The sequence below is a fragment of the Haemorhous mexicanus genome, chromosome 7 (assembly GCF_027477595.1).
Source record: "Haemorhous mexicanus isolate bHaeMex1 chromosome 7, bHaeMex1.pri, whole genome shotgun sequence".
In the NCBI taxonomy this organism is placed as follows: domain Eukaryota; kingdom Metazoa; phylum Chordata; class Aves; order Passeriformes; family Fringillidae; genus Haemorhous; species Haemorhous mexicanus.
In genome coordinates this window covers 15,885,204-15,899,582 of record NC_082347.1, presented here as the reverse complement: position 1 = coordinate 15,899,582, position 14,379 = coordinate 15,885,204, and the positions used below count along the sequence as shown (strand labels likewise).

General features: G+C 37.8%; 1 protein-coding gene across 14 annotated transcripts in view; it reads right to left on the bottom strand.

Annotated features, from left to right (window-relative positions):
- Positions 1–14,379, bottom strand: part of LDB3 (LIM domain binding 3) — a 113,957-nt gene that overhangs the window by 27,679 nt on the left and 71,899 nt on the right. For 10 of the 14 annotated variants that reach the window (XM_059851181.1, XM_059851186.1, XM_059851187.1 and 7 more), the window contains one exon: positions 2,114–2,149. The exons of 3 other annotated variants lie outside the window; for them this stretch is intronic. In XM_059851181.1, coding sequence (XP_059707164.1) covers positions 2,114–2,149 — 36 coding nt within the window. Of the gene's footprint in view, positions 1–2,113; positions 2,150–11,172; positions 12,074–14,379 lie in introns of those variants that run through there. One more of the 14 variants, XM_059851192.1, reaches the window with a different exon arrangement.

Genomic DNA, 14,379 nt, shown 5'->3' with positions numbered 1-14,379 from the left:
TAACATTTAAAATATAAGTGTAGACTATACTTTTTTCTCTTGGTGAAGTCCCAAGCTCTGAGATTTTCTATCCCAATAACAAGGAGTGGATGATTAAAACAGCACTTAGTCTCCTTTATGTAATGCATGTTTCTAATCCTCCAACAGATCACTTGCAAAGAATCAAAAAATAGAAAACCAAAACTAAAATGGATATGAAAAAAAATCTGTAATTGCATCATTTGTAGGAAAAAAGTGCCAGAGAAAGTGTTTAGAGAAAGCTGTAATGTGGAAGGATTCAATATTTGAATATGGGATTGTTTGTGGGATCCACTGAAAATACAGAAATATCAGCTGCTGCTTCTCTGCTGAAGATGCTTAGTGACTTGTCTCTGTATTGTAGGTGTGATCCTACGAGAGCCACTGAAAACGTAACACCCACATGAACCAGAAGCTGCTGGAATTGGAAGAACTGGAACCTTGGCCTTTGAGGCAATGGGCATTTCCATCTGAAGGAGTTAGAGGTTGTTATTACCAAACCATTGCAAAGCTCCAAACCGGGTCAGTTACGCAGTTACACGGCACAGTGTACCTTTGGTTACTGGATGAAGCAAGAGGGGTTTTCTGGCCGACACCGGCCTCCCCCTGGCTTGTACCTGCTCCAAGCCTCACAGACCCCTTGGAGGCCACTGGCTGAGCATTGGCAGTGTTGGCATCCCTGGAGGATGACTTAGGAGGATGCCAAATACTCGAGGTCACATACTGGGGTGCATGCGCGGTACCTGTAGGCCTGGGTAACAGAGATTACAAGGGTGTTTGTAAACAAGGCATTTCCTAGGTAATAGCAGGGGTTTGAGGAACAGGCAGAATTCCAGCCACAGACAGAGCTGGAGATCATAATGACAATGCAGATGAAGTAATCTTGATAGTTCATTGGTTAATTACTGCTTAAGACCAGGAAAGGCTTGACAAATTAAAAAGGGTACCTTGTGTTAAATCTGGAAATCATATTGCTATGAATATCAAAATAAGCAGAGCTGTGATGGTAATGGAGGTGGAGAAAGGCTGTGGTATGATAGGTCACACAAGATTAAGGCAATATAGGAGGACAATAACACCAGTCATATATCAGAAATTGTTCCTGGCAAAATAAAATTATAGTTAAAAGAAAAGGAGATTTCAGTGAAGCAGCTGCATAGTCCTATAAATGGTTTTACACAAATGAAACTGCTGGTGAAATTCTAACATGTGTTCCTTGTTCTTTACAATTTAATTTATATTCAGGAATCAAGGGGTTTATTTCCTTCTTTTTTAAAATTATTAATTTAAAAATAAAAATCAATTTTCCCAACTGTTCAAGTGCTAGTTGCTATTACTTGTGCAATTATTAACAAATTATGCTTGCACTCAGATATTAACTATGCAACCCTCATTCAAATATAAGCAGTCAAAAAAACCCCAAAAATAAAAAGTGGTTGCATATCACTGAGGCAGGAATCAAAAACAAAGAGAAAAGCAATAGTATAAAATTCTTTTCATGACTAACTACTAAGAGGCCTTTCTTTGCTCCAAACAACTGGTCAGATTCACTCAAGAAATACATGTGTATCAGTACTTGGGGGTTTAATAAATGAACTATTTGAAAACAACACATTTCTACACTTAACTGCAAAATGTTCTGAGATCCTTTGTGAGAAAACAACTTGACATAAAAGAACTTACAGAGGGACTGTTTTGAACCTCATAACCCACTGAATATCAACCAAGATCTGACATATAAATATTCTTTAAAAGATAATACTATTTAGATTTTAAAAACATCTTGAATAGTCTAGATGAAGTTTAAAATGGAAATTGTTCTTAAAACTCATAAACTGACAGTACTCCATTTTGGGAATATTTTATTTAAAGCTTCTTATTTTTCAGGTTCAAAATTTTGAGAAATACAATCCCCACCTGTTCCACATCACAGTGCATGAGAAAGAAATGTCTAATGAACCCACTTAGCTGAAGCCTCTACTTTCATCATCTGCTCAAACAGTGTATTTTTATAACAGTTTTTGAGGTAAGAACAATATGGAGGAAGTGGAGATACTCTCTTAAGAGGAAGTAAATCAAACACAGCAAACATTACCTGTTTTCTGATGCTGCTGCAAGGTTTTCCTTGTCTCTGTGAAAGGAGGGGATACTGTATGAAATAAATGCAATTGCCAGTGATGGCAAAAAAGCCCCACCCAAAACAACCAGGGAAGAAGAATATGGGTTGGGGAGAAATGTTTGGTTGCAAAAAGCATCCTAGAGTGGTTGCTCATAAATACAGCTGTGAGAAACCTCTTCAGCTTTCCAGGTGAAACCACCAGATATACAAGTTTGCTGTATACCTCTTATCACTTGCAAACAACTTTGTTTCAATAATAAAATAAAAGGAAAATCAATGGTTAGAAATGAGACATTGTATGTGTGTATACAATTTCAGGAATAGTTTTGACTTTAATAAGTTTCCTTTTAAAAAAGAATTCAATAATATTCCAGCAGAACATACTTGGATGCCAAATCCAAGCATTAAAAATAATCAAAGTTGGGCAGTCCTCATGGCCCGATATTTTGAAGTGATAAGCAGTTAAATAGTTAACAAAGACTTAATGACAAAAAGGATTTCATATGCCTGGCATCACAAAAAAATTCTCTGCCCTATCCAAATACTACTTTTCTCAACCTAAATTGAATTAGAAACAATTTCTTCAACTGGAAATCATTCCTTTGTTGAGGTGAGGATTAAGTCAGCCTCAGTTTCACTGACAGAGAACTGGGCTGTTATTCTGTAAACACACATACACACTTAAAAAATAATTGATCTGTTTAAAGGCAAGCAATTTTTTATCTGCAAGAGGTTAAGACACAATAATTTCATAAAGAATAGAATCCATTAGCCTTAAACACCCAAGTTTGAAATCCAGTTAGTTAAGTAATTGAGATAGTTTCACTATTTAGCAATTTAATGGGTGATTGCATCCCTTCCTATTTAAGGAATTATGCTGAAATTTCAACAGGTTTAAAGCTGAAATATGCCAAATGAGAACACTTTTCTTAAGTAGCATGTAAAATTACAAACCACAAACCAAATGTCCTCATTTACCTAACTGAACCTTCTTCCTGAAGCATCCTTAGAAAACAAAAAAGGAATACATGCACTTCTTTATATGGATTTGCTGGGTTCCAATCATTAACTTACATTATTTTTGGAAGGCTATTCTTAATATTTTCCACATTATTATCAGTATTGTGTTTATGTACTTATACATTTACATATATATGTACAGTCACATATTCTTTCCTTAGTTCAGTTCCAAGAAAGTTATAAAAACCAAACCAGTTAAGATCAGCAAAGGCTTGGGCATAGGTGTTCTCTATGAATTTTTAAAACCTCTAACCAAATGTAGCCCTAAAATATATGAATTAAAGCCAGATTTTTGAAACCCAGAAGTTGGGAAATGCCCCTCAGATGTGTCTGAATAAGATGTTCCTGTGGTCAGAAGAGCCTGCCTTGAAGAGAAATCCCCCAACGAGGTCGATGGCTCACCACTCTGAAGCAATGAGAAACCAAACACTGTCCTTATGGTAACCAAGCTGTGAGTTCACGGCAATGCCAGCTATGAAACAAGGTGCAGGAGGATGGATTAGAGACTGTGCAGGTGTGGGACTGTTAATTTACCAAGAGCCATCATCATGCAACAATGTTAAAGAACACAGGGCCTGGAAACAAAATACAGCACTATTTATCTCCAGTGTTGCCAAATGCTCTATGAGAAATTACAACCAAGACCAAAAGGCAGGCAGTTGGGGTGAGGCTGAAGCTGCACTAAGCCTCTGTTGTTACAGTTAATCTGATCCTAACTTTTCTGCTCATATTCTGCCAATAGCTGTGGCTACACTGAACAAGGCAAAAAAAAGTCACTTGACTCAAAGGTCACTTTGAGGTCAGTATTTCACAAGAGCTTTTCTCCCAAGTAGACAATATTGAATAACGTTGAGTGACGATGGCAGGGGAGTTGTGAAGGTTAAAACAGAGAGAGAAATATAGTAAAAATACTTCCACAGAATAAAACAAAGGTAAAGGCACAGAGTAAAGGGGAAAATGAGTTCAAAGGCACATAACACTTCTTCATGGTTTTGCTTCCAGGACCTATTTCTCTTCCCAGTCAATAGGAGTAACTCCCATTTGGCTACCAAGAAGAAAGGCTCAAGCTCAGATGTGCCTCTGATTAGCAATACTTGCATTTTAAGGAACTGACAACTGGATTTCTGGCCTTTACAATCAAAACATTTTTTGCTAACTAAATGCAGAAATAACTTTACTTCTGAGCCAAATACATCCCTCAGGCAGGCTCAGTAAAGTCAATACCTTCACAACATGAAAGAATTTGGCTCAGAATACTATGAGCTGTTTGTATCTCTGTCTACACAGGCTGCTGCAATAACTGACAGTAGTAGATAATAGTTTTGAGCTAACTGGGAGAGACTTAAAATTACTGTGGGGGATTTTTTTCTGTCTGAAGTTGTTTTTAGTCCCCACTGAAATGGCTTTTGATAGAAGGGCTTCAGTCAATGACTGTTCTGAGAGAACAGTGCAACTCCCACAGATTTCATTAAATGTTGGACCTGTATTTCAAACAAGACCCATTTATGCAATATATTGTATTCCCAATTCCACAGGACATTATACAGTAGAAATTATGAAATGTTTTCTTCTCATAAAATATGCTACATGATATGGTGCTAAAGGCAGAGTGAAATGATAGAAATAGAGTCTTTCCCTTGCACACATCAACAAGAATTAGACAGTTTGAGTAACAGAAATCAATATTCATTTGCAAGCCAATGTGTGCTATTGGATCCTAAAAATAGCCTGGAGAATCTTCAGAATTTTCAATAAATGAATAGGTTAAATCTGAACTGTACATATGGGATATTGGAATGCTTTTCCATTCTACTTTTTGGGAACAAAATGCAAAGATGCCTAAACACATACACGTAGCAGGCAAGCTGAAATGTGGAGGTGGTGCACCTTCCATCTACCTTCTTAGATAGTGACAGATCTAGACTGTCTCTCTGGAATAGTTCTGCTCTATTCCCCTAAAATGTGGAGACAGAATCCTTTGATGTGCAATGAAGACCTGGTAACATAAAAGCATGAGGTGGCCTGAGGGCCCACATGGTCCTTCAACTTCTCTTTCAGTACTGAAGCAAAAAGTGAATATTCTAATTGAGTTTTTTTTCTCTATACTCTCGTGGAGCAAGACTATTTTTTGAATTTTACAAATGAGAGACTAAAACTTAACAGATTCGTTCATGGTCTAAAAGAAAGCCTACAGCAGTGTAAAGAACTGAAACAAGCTCTCCCGAACCCCAGCTGAGTATTTAAAGTATCAGTTCACCCTCTTTAATGAGGTATTATAGATTTTAAAATAAATATATCTGTTCAGTTCATCAGTATTTTACTGTATTGAGAACACAATATAGTCTTCTACTTAGTCTGATAGATATACAATCTTTTTTCAAAGGGGAAATAAACATACAGATTATTAGGGTCTATATTTATTGAAATTAAAAATTCTGTTTTTCTAGTAATATAGTGTGGATTTGCAGGACTCATCAGACTTATAACTTTCATCCTAGCATATACTTATATTTATATAAGCATATTTACCTAAAAATAAAATTTCCTTTTAAGAAGTAAAACTAACGAAGTAATTTTAAAAAATTCTTATAGGGTGTCTGTGAGTAAAGTTGTGAGAAAGCTATTTTCTAATTACCATCCAAACATTTTTTTTGTCTTGAAAGCATGAGACACCAACATTGTTGGAAACTGGACACTGAGCTAGATTAATTGCTGTTCTGATCCAGTGAGGCTATTTCTACCTTTCTGTGTTTGCAGCTGAGAATTTTTCCATTGTCAGATGACTATTGAGGTTGCTTGCCTTTTTTCACCCCATGCTATATTTCTGTTATTTTAACAAAGACACCAGAAGACAAACAAAGAAATGACAGGCAGTTAACTGGAGAGAACAGAATATGACAATCATGCTGGTTTAGTTAACACTTCAGCTTGGGATCACAAAAAGGGGTAGAAGAGCTAGTCTCTCTTTTTCAGCCACTGTAGTTAAGAAAGTGAGCAGCCCACGCCAAAACAATTGCAATATATCCTACTATGTTTGCTTTCCAAAACAGGGAAATACTTTCCTCACAGGGGTTTCCTGGTTTGTGCAGACAGTGCCACAGAAGAGAAGAAGCATTATCACAGATTCAGTGGAAAAGAACCAGCAGCTCGTTCTCAACACATAGTATGGAACTCAATCAAAGCAGCTCACTAGAATCCAAGCCAATCCCTCCCATTAATGCATTTTAGTGGCATCTACAGGTTTGCTGTTAAATCTAACAGTCACAGAATAAATGCAGCTGGACATACAGCAGCCTTTGTGTTGGGGAAAGGTAAGGTAACTCTTGCCCAAGGTTTACATTGTGATATCTGGCATATGAACTCCAATTTTAAATTTTATCTTGTTGGGAAATACATCACTTTAGTAAGAACAAAGACTGCAAAATTCTGAGCATGTGTAGCAATTGAAGCTGGGATTTAATTCAGATAATTATTTCCTATCTTGGCCTTAAGCGTGCAATTCGATTTAATTGAATGTTTTCCTGTAGCTTTCTACAGCCCCACAGTATAAAGCGCAGGGATCTGCCACTAGGCACCTGTGCACAGGATCCAAACTCTCAGTCTGTGTTCCTGACCACTACAGACAAAACCAATGCACAACAACTTTGGGGTTTGTATGCCAGGAAATCATTCCCCTCTCACTGACATGTTCTTTCTCATCATGACTTAACTTTTCTTCATGAAAGCTGAGGAAAGAACAAGAACTCAGAGGTTTCACTTTCAGGGGTTTGTTTTTTAGATCTATTTTTTAATTTGTGCACATTGATGATAAGAAAATTCATACTTCCTCTACATGGCATTAAACTAAGTTTGAAGCTGCCCCTGAAACCCAGCAATGTGTCAGTGCTGTTCAGTTCCTGAATCAAATATCTAATTGGTATGAATTAGAATGGCTGTCATTTTTTCAGAATGTGGTTTAAATTTTATTTCATAAACTCTCTCAAGGATTTTCTTACCTTCCCTCTCTCTCATTTGTAATCATATAACATTCTGGGTCAGCCACAACAAAAATGCTTACATGGAAATGAACTATTAGGAAGTTATTAGTATTTAGGGTAATTTTGCTGACGTTAATGCAATTTAGAAGCAGAATAAAAGGAAGCAGTGCCAGTGCTGTGCTCCAGCTCATCCTAAGCAAAGCTGTGAGCCAGGCTGATGATGCACAGACCCCAGCTGAGTGCCTCTGAGTTACAATGCTTGTTGGAAAACCTGCTGCATGCTAGAACTGCTTTTCCCTTTTTGGACTGAGCAGTCAGAGAGAAAGGCAGCATTGGTGTCTTGGTTAGCCACCTGCATCAGCTGAAGGATGCACATTAAAAATTTTAAAGGTTGCACAGTAAAAATGAAAGTTACTGTTCATTTCTGATCATGCAAAAGTTACATGGTGGATGGGAACGTGCAGGAGACTGAGGTGGTAAAGATAAGATGCTACATATAGGTCAGTACACCCACACCCACAGTTTAATTTCAGCTTTAACAGGCTCTGTTAGCTTATGCATTGCTTTCATAATGAACTGTTTTGAGAAAAGTTTAATGGTGCAATTGGAAGCTTCACTGTTCCAATTTTAAGTGGGTACATTGAAGTGGATACACTGTACCTAATATTGTTTTGACCAATTTATTCTACAGAGAACTGACTTGGAAACAAGGGATTTATGATGCCCTAATAAATTTTTCCTGTAGAACCTCCAGGAGTATTTAGAGGAAGAAAGACTGTATATTTGATCAATTTTCTCTCCTGATTTCACTCAAGATTCCATGGAGACAATTGAGTTATTTCACTGTTCCCACACTTTTGTCACTCTTCAGGTGTTAAAAGGTAAGCAGGGATTAGAAGATATTAAATTGATGTGCTTATTATTTTTTTTATTATATTCTTTAAGTGGGAAATCTACCTAGAGAAGTCTGCTTTATTTTACAAGCTGTTGTGGAAAGATAGGCCATGTCTCTCAAAAGTAGCAATTCTGGTAATTTGAGCAGCAGATAGGAGGTTTTTGGTAATTGGGCAGATCAGCAATGTTAATCATTGGAAATTTTGGCCGACCAAGGAAGGAAATCAAGATGCCTTAGCTTTTCTTAGTGGTGTCAGATGGCTTTGATTAGCAGCCATAGAACAAGGATGTTATTGTGCTTGAGAGCAAGTTTTAGTCAATTAATTTTCATGTATCCCGCAGAAAGCTGTCAACTAAAGGCAAACTGATTAAAGAAAGTAATTATCTGGTAATACCATGCACCATACCAAAATTCTGGCTCTTAACTCTTTGCAAACTCAAATTTGTGTAAGGATCCATTTAAGTTTCTGATACATATAATGGTAATCCCAGTCACTGAAGCTCATGGTAGACACAGCTAAAGAACAGGAACTCAGCTACAACATGAACTCAGCTCCTATGGGAGCTGGAGTGCACAAGTGAAAAATTGGTGTCACCTCTTCTGCCCCTGAGGAAGGTTTCAGAAAGCTCTATGATGTTGGACTTTTCAAAAGTGATAAATTATTCCCAGAAATACTTCTTCCTTGCTCTGGAAGATATACTCCACCCAGTTGTGCATAATGAGAGAGAAACTGCAATGAAGTGACCTCCGTATTACTTCGCAGAAACATACTGTCCTTCCTGTGCAGTCAGGCATGAGGAGAGGGAGGCAAGGGAAGGAGCCACAGAACCTTCCTCCTTTTGTCATTTTGTCATGCATGAAAGGATCAGAGGTCAAGCTGTCACACCCACTCTCCTAAAGCCACACTGCAGCCACGTCCCATCAGCACACACTGCATGCAGTCAGAGCCTCTGCTGCAAACTGAGCACTGCAGGAGGTCAGGGGGGCTGCTGGAACAGGAGGCAGGGCAGCAGGATTCAGGAGACAGGTTAGTTTAGATCAAACAGCCTTGTACCACAGCAGAAAAGGAGCATGTCCCTGTGCCATAACCAGACAAGCAGATTTACCTGGAAGGCCTTTTGGATTTGATTTCCTACTGGCATCAGCTTTGCTGTGTCTTCATTAAATGCTTATATGCTATGCTTTACTGGCAATATTGGGAAGGGCAGGGGGTGCATGCGACCACCCACATCCTGTGTTTTACTTTATTTTTGGCATGGAGGTTATTTAGAAGACAGTACTGTCACCAACCATTGTCCTCTGCTCAGCAGAAACGTCACAGGTCGAAATATATTCAGCATGGGACAGATACACCTGACATCATCAGCGCTGGTTTAAAGAATTACATGACTCATTGAGCCTTCAATCAGGAACCTACTTTAAGCCTCACTGCCATTAATTATGACTGATTTTCCTGTGTGGGACAGCAGACCTCTGCAAGTGCTCAGGAAACACTGCAAGATGGAGTTGGTCACTCAGAAGCCACACAGAGTGAGATAAGCCTGAACATACAAAAATATAATAGGCTAGGCTTGCCCTTTCACTAGAACAAAGCAGCTGTTTTTTTTCCAAAGCTTTAACACTTTTTTATCAGGCCTAGGTTTGTTCCTGTCACTAGCAATTATATGCACCAGAGTGAAAAATCCAGGCCAATTTCTCTGCCCTTACAGACAAAGTCTGCCTCCTCCTCAGGAAGCAAAAACAAGGCCTCTTCAGAGCTATACAAAAAGAGATCCATAACATTAATTTTCTGGACTTGAAGATCACCATGACAACATAAAAATTTTTTGAGGAGTAAGAGTTGAGGAATTACTAGTCTATATAAAAAAAAGAAATTAAATACTTGACTGACAGTTTCAACACAAAAAGTCCATCACTTGTGAGATTTTTTTTAAAGGGACTGGACTAAGCAGTTGAAATATGCTGTAGTAAAAATCTTGCTGTAAGGATTAATGAAGGCACCTTCACAAAAGGTCTTTAACATTGCAGCAGTGCTAAAAGCTGCCAGCTTGGAGAATGTTAGATTCCATTTTTTATCCTACAGAAAAAAGGATTAAAACTATTGCCCTACATGATTACATAGTTTATATGCACTGAATTTATATCATTAAAATACCTTTCAAAATAACATTAAGTGTAAACATTGAGATATAATCTAGACATTTTCATTCTAACACATGCACTACAAGTCTTGGAAATGACTATTATCTGTATTATATTCATGAAACATTAAGGATGCACAATTGTTATTACCATGAAGAGATTGTATTACTACTTATTCATAAAAATATCTAATTTGGTTGAAAATTAGAACCGGAAGATTATTTTGCTTAGGTACATTTTATGTTTATGAAAAAAATCTTAATTGCCTATTGATATTTTAAATTGATCAAAATTTTCCATACATAAGTAAAGTTCACCACCACTTTAGTTCACCAAAGGTTGCTCCTGGCAACAATCAGGAAAAGTTAAAATGTTGCTCTTACTTCATGCAGTGATGCTGATTTACCATAGGTACTAATAAGATAGTGTGATCAGAATCTGTCTGTGTTCCCGTAAGGAAAATATAAATGCATGCTGTGAATTAAGTAGCATGTCCTGAAGTGCTCTGGTATTCAGCTAAGAAAAGTGAAATGCATTTTAAAAGGAATTAGTGCTTAGGTACTCTTAACTAATACTGAATAATTAGGTTCTTTATAGATGTATGATAATCCTTTAAACACTTCAGTATTTGGCTGATACAGTAGTGCTTCCTTGTTTCTATAACACAGAAAAAAATGGGAGTTTGAATGAACTTGGTTCTTGTACAAACTGCTGAGACAAAACTGGAAGCAGCAAAAAGTGTAATACTTTCAATCTGATCTCATGCACTAATCCCTTTGATTGGAATTACTGCTACCAGATAAAGGTACCTAACTCAACTGCTTTGTCACTTTTATTCCAATTCAGACAATTTACAGGTCAATAATAATTACAGCTAATAATGGAAAGATTTTTGACCAAATTTTATATTTGGGAAAGAAAAGTTCTCCTTCTTTCAATAATCACTTGAAGCAGTTATTGTTTTAAAACAGAATAAAGTACTGTGTAAAGTAGGCACAGAATTATTTTAGTTTTAAAACCTTTTATTTCAGATAAAGCATGCTGCTATATACAGAAAAAAACGTGAGTCAAAGCAAGAGCAATACAGAATGGGCAACATATTCCTTAAAACTTACAAGATGCTTTTAAAAGCTTCAGTGCACCAGCAGTGCAGATGATATATTCTTCTCACTCCTAAATCACCTCTAGTAAAATGTCATTTCCTTGCAGATCCTGAGCAATCTCAGCTATCTCTCTTTCATATAATGATAAATTAAAGTTTCCAACACAAAACTTACAGCAATAGTTTCAGTAAATGACTTTTGCCAGTATAATATATTGAAATATAACTTCACATTATTAATATCTTATTTCAAACAGCATCATTTAGCTACACAAACTACATGTGTTATACATTTAGCAAAGCCTAGGCCAATCAGTTTTCCTTTTCAACTTTCTTTTTCTTACTTCATTATCTTGACATCAGTAAAACTCTGTGAAAATGGCATTCTTTTTCCTTCTAAAGAAATACAATAACTTTCCTCTCATTTTCTCCTAGAATTAAAGTCAAGAGACTACAATAGTGACATTTTGCTGTATGCTGAAGTTTGAGATAAAGGAAAAAAAGCTAAGCTACTTTATCATGAAGAACATGTCCTGGGTTGTGTCATGATTTCACCTTTGGTGACAGTGAATGGCTAACAGGCTAACAGCAGAAACCAAGTGCCTAGCAGCACATCTTTGCACGAGTGGCAGGCTCAGGCTCTAAGTCAGGCCAGCAGTTAATGTGTTACTGGGACTCAGTGTTTGCCCTCGGACAGGGGCGTTTAGCTTTTAACATTAAGGAGCTGCGCGGATAGGCCGTGATGCCAGTTGCGCAATTTGGCAAAGCGTGGGCTGTTACGTTCCGTTTCAAACCTCTCCCTGTGGCATGAGGAATGAGAGAGACAGAGACAGAGAGAGACACACATACACAGAAGAAAGAAAGGAGGGAGAAAGAAAGGGGTTAGGGACCATGGCTACCACTCCCCTGCCTTACAACTAGGGCAGTGGCAATTTATTTGGATTTTTTCCTCAGCTTTCAAATCAGCATAGTGAAGGCTGGGTGATGCTTTTTGGACCATGTATGAAAGGTTTTGCAGTGGTTTATTTCTGAGAAGTAACTTGATATAACTTCGTATTCTTTGACTTGTGCTTGGTATTACAGGGCTGCTTTTGCTAGAAATGCAGTGTAATCCCATTGTTTTCCTCCCAGCAGTTTCTCTTGGATTCTCCCTCCCTCTCACACAACTGAGGAGTCAGTGAAAGTTAACTCACACAAGTGCAAAATAAATGCAAAATATTTTCCATTCTCTAACACTTAGGTCAGCCCATATATAACCTGCTATCCTTCCTGCAAGGACCACCAACCCCAGGTTTCAGCAGTACTTTTCTATAGCTTCCTCAGAATTAGTGAGTATTAGCTTTGACATTTTGCATAGATATTTCTGGTCATTTGTGTCACAAAGCAGAACAACAGGGGATTTTCAAAGCAGAGTCCTGTGAAGTATTGGCCACCTCCTGCCACCCCCAGCTGCAGACTGGGGTGCTTGAGCCATGCTCAGCACCTCTCAGGATTTAATCTTTTCTAGACGCTCTACAGTTTAAATTCAGCTTTTGTACATAAAAAGGGGAAGAAGGAAGATGTGAGATGATAGCACAGCCAAGGAGAAATATATCAAACAGAATGAAAAAGAAAATGTTCTTGTTATTTGCAAAACTTTTTGCAGTCATTGCAAACAAGGTCATTTTTTCCTCATTATTTACACTCAAAACACAAGACAATTAATTGTGTTAATGCAGTGGAACTTGAGAGTGAAACCAGCCAAACAGAAAGAAGCAGACTGGGCTGGTTTTACTCCTCAGGCTGAGGAAAGCACAAAACAATAAACAGAGTAAATGCCAACAAATTCACTGATATTTCTAAATCTTTTGAGCTTAGTAACACAGTGCCATGCAAGTAACAGTCCTAAAGGAGTCTTGATGTATGACTTCTCAAACTATTTTTTATGCTTTTAGGTAATTAAGAGATATAAAGTATTTCTAGCTGAAACTGATGGCATTTTTTTTTCAGCTACACCAGAATATATGAGCTCCAGTGGGTCTGACATCTAATTTAAGAACTCCCCTACTGCTTTGAAGATATTACCCCTCCATTCAAGGAAAAGGTATTCAGAAACATCTGTTTGGCTTGAAATGGATCCCATCTCTCCAGAACATAGTCCACAACAATCATCACACCAGCAATGAAAAGTTTTCATAGCAAGTTATACTTTTATGTGTGCCTTCAAAATAGCAGCAGCATGAGCAAAGAACAGTCATACAACACACTCAATATTAACTGACAGGAATGTTCTGCCACCCGAATTCCCAAGCTTATGGGTATTTTTGAACATATGCCATGAAGTTGGAAGCAGCAATCTAAAAGTGACTATTTTAATGTAAAACAGTTCTGCCAAAAGTAAGCTACATCTTTCTTCCCTCCACTCTTAAGTGTTTGGAAGAAACCTGACCGCCATTCCATGCAATTCCTGCAGGCTACACTGAGGAGCTGACACAAAGAGACAAGAGAAAGCACTAGAGAGAGATTGGTCTCAGCCTGCCTGAGGCCACAGTGATGGATGCCTGCACAGCCAGGGTCCTGCTGCCAAATCCCCAGTGGAGTGTGTCCAATGTTTGAGTGGGTATCAAGCACCCAGATGGTGCCAGCGCTGTCACTGGGTTGGGAAGGAGACCCCAGTTCATTCCTTGCACCAGAGCTTACACCAGTTGCACTGTCCCTGTGTAACTATCTACACATGCTCCCTTATTCATCAATGCACACCTTAAACCTGTTCAGCTGTGCCTAAACATAACCAGAAGCATCCTTGGGCAAGAAAAGAATAACACAGTGATACCTAAAGACTGCAGAAAATGTGCAAAACATAGTGGATGTAGTCATGTACTTGGAATTACACTGGATAGAATGTGCAATTTACATGTGTTGATGTGTTATCAGGTAATTATTGTCAATATATATCTTTTACCATGTAAAGTTTCCACTATTTTGTATTTTCCAAAGCCACAGATTAGACCTAGAGAGATTATTTCTTTAAAACCACATATTACTCTCAGATATGAATGGGGCAATGTTAAGTTCAGTACAATGCTTTAAATCCCATCAAAATAAGGATTTGGACGTGTGCTATTAC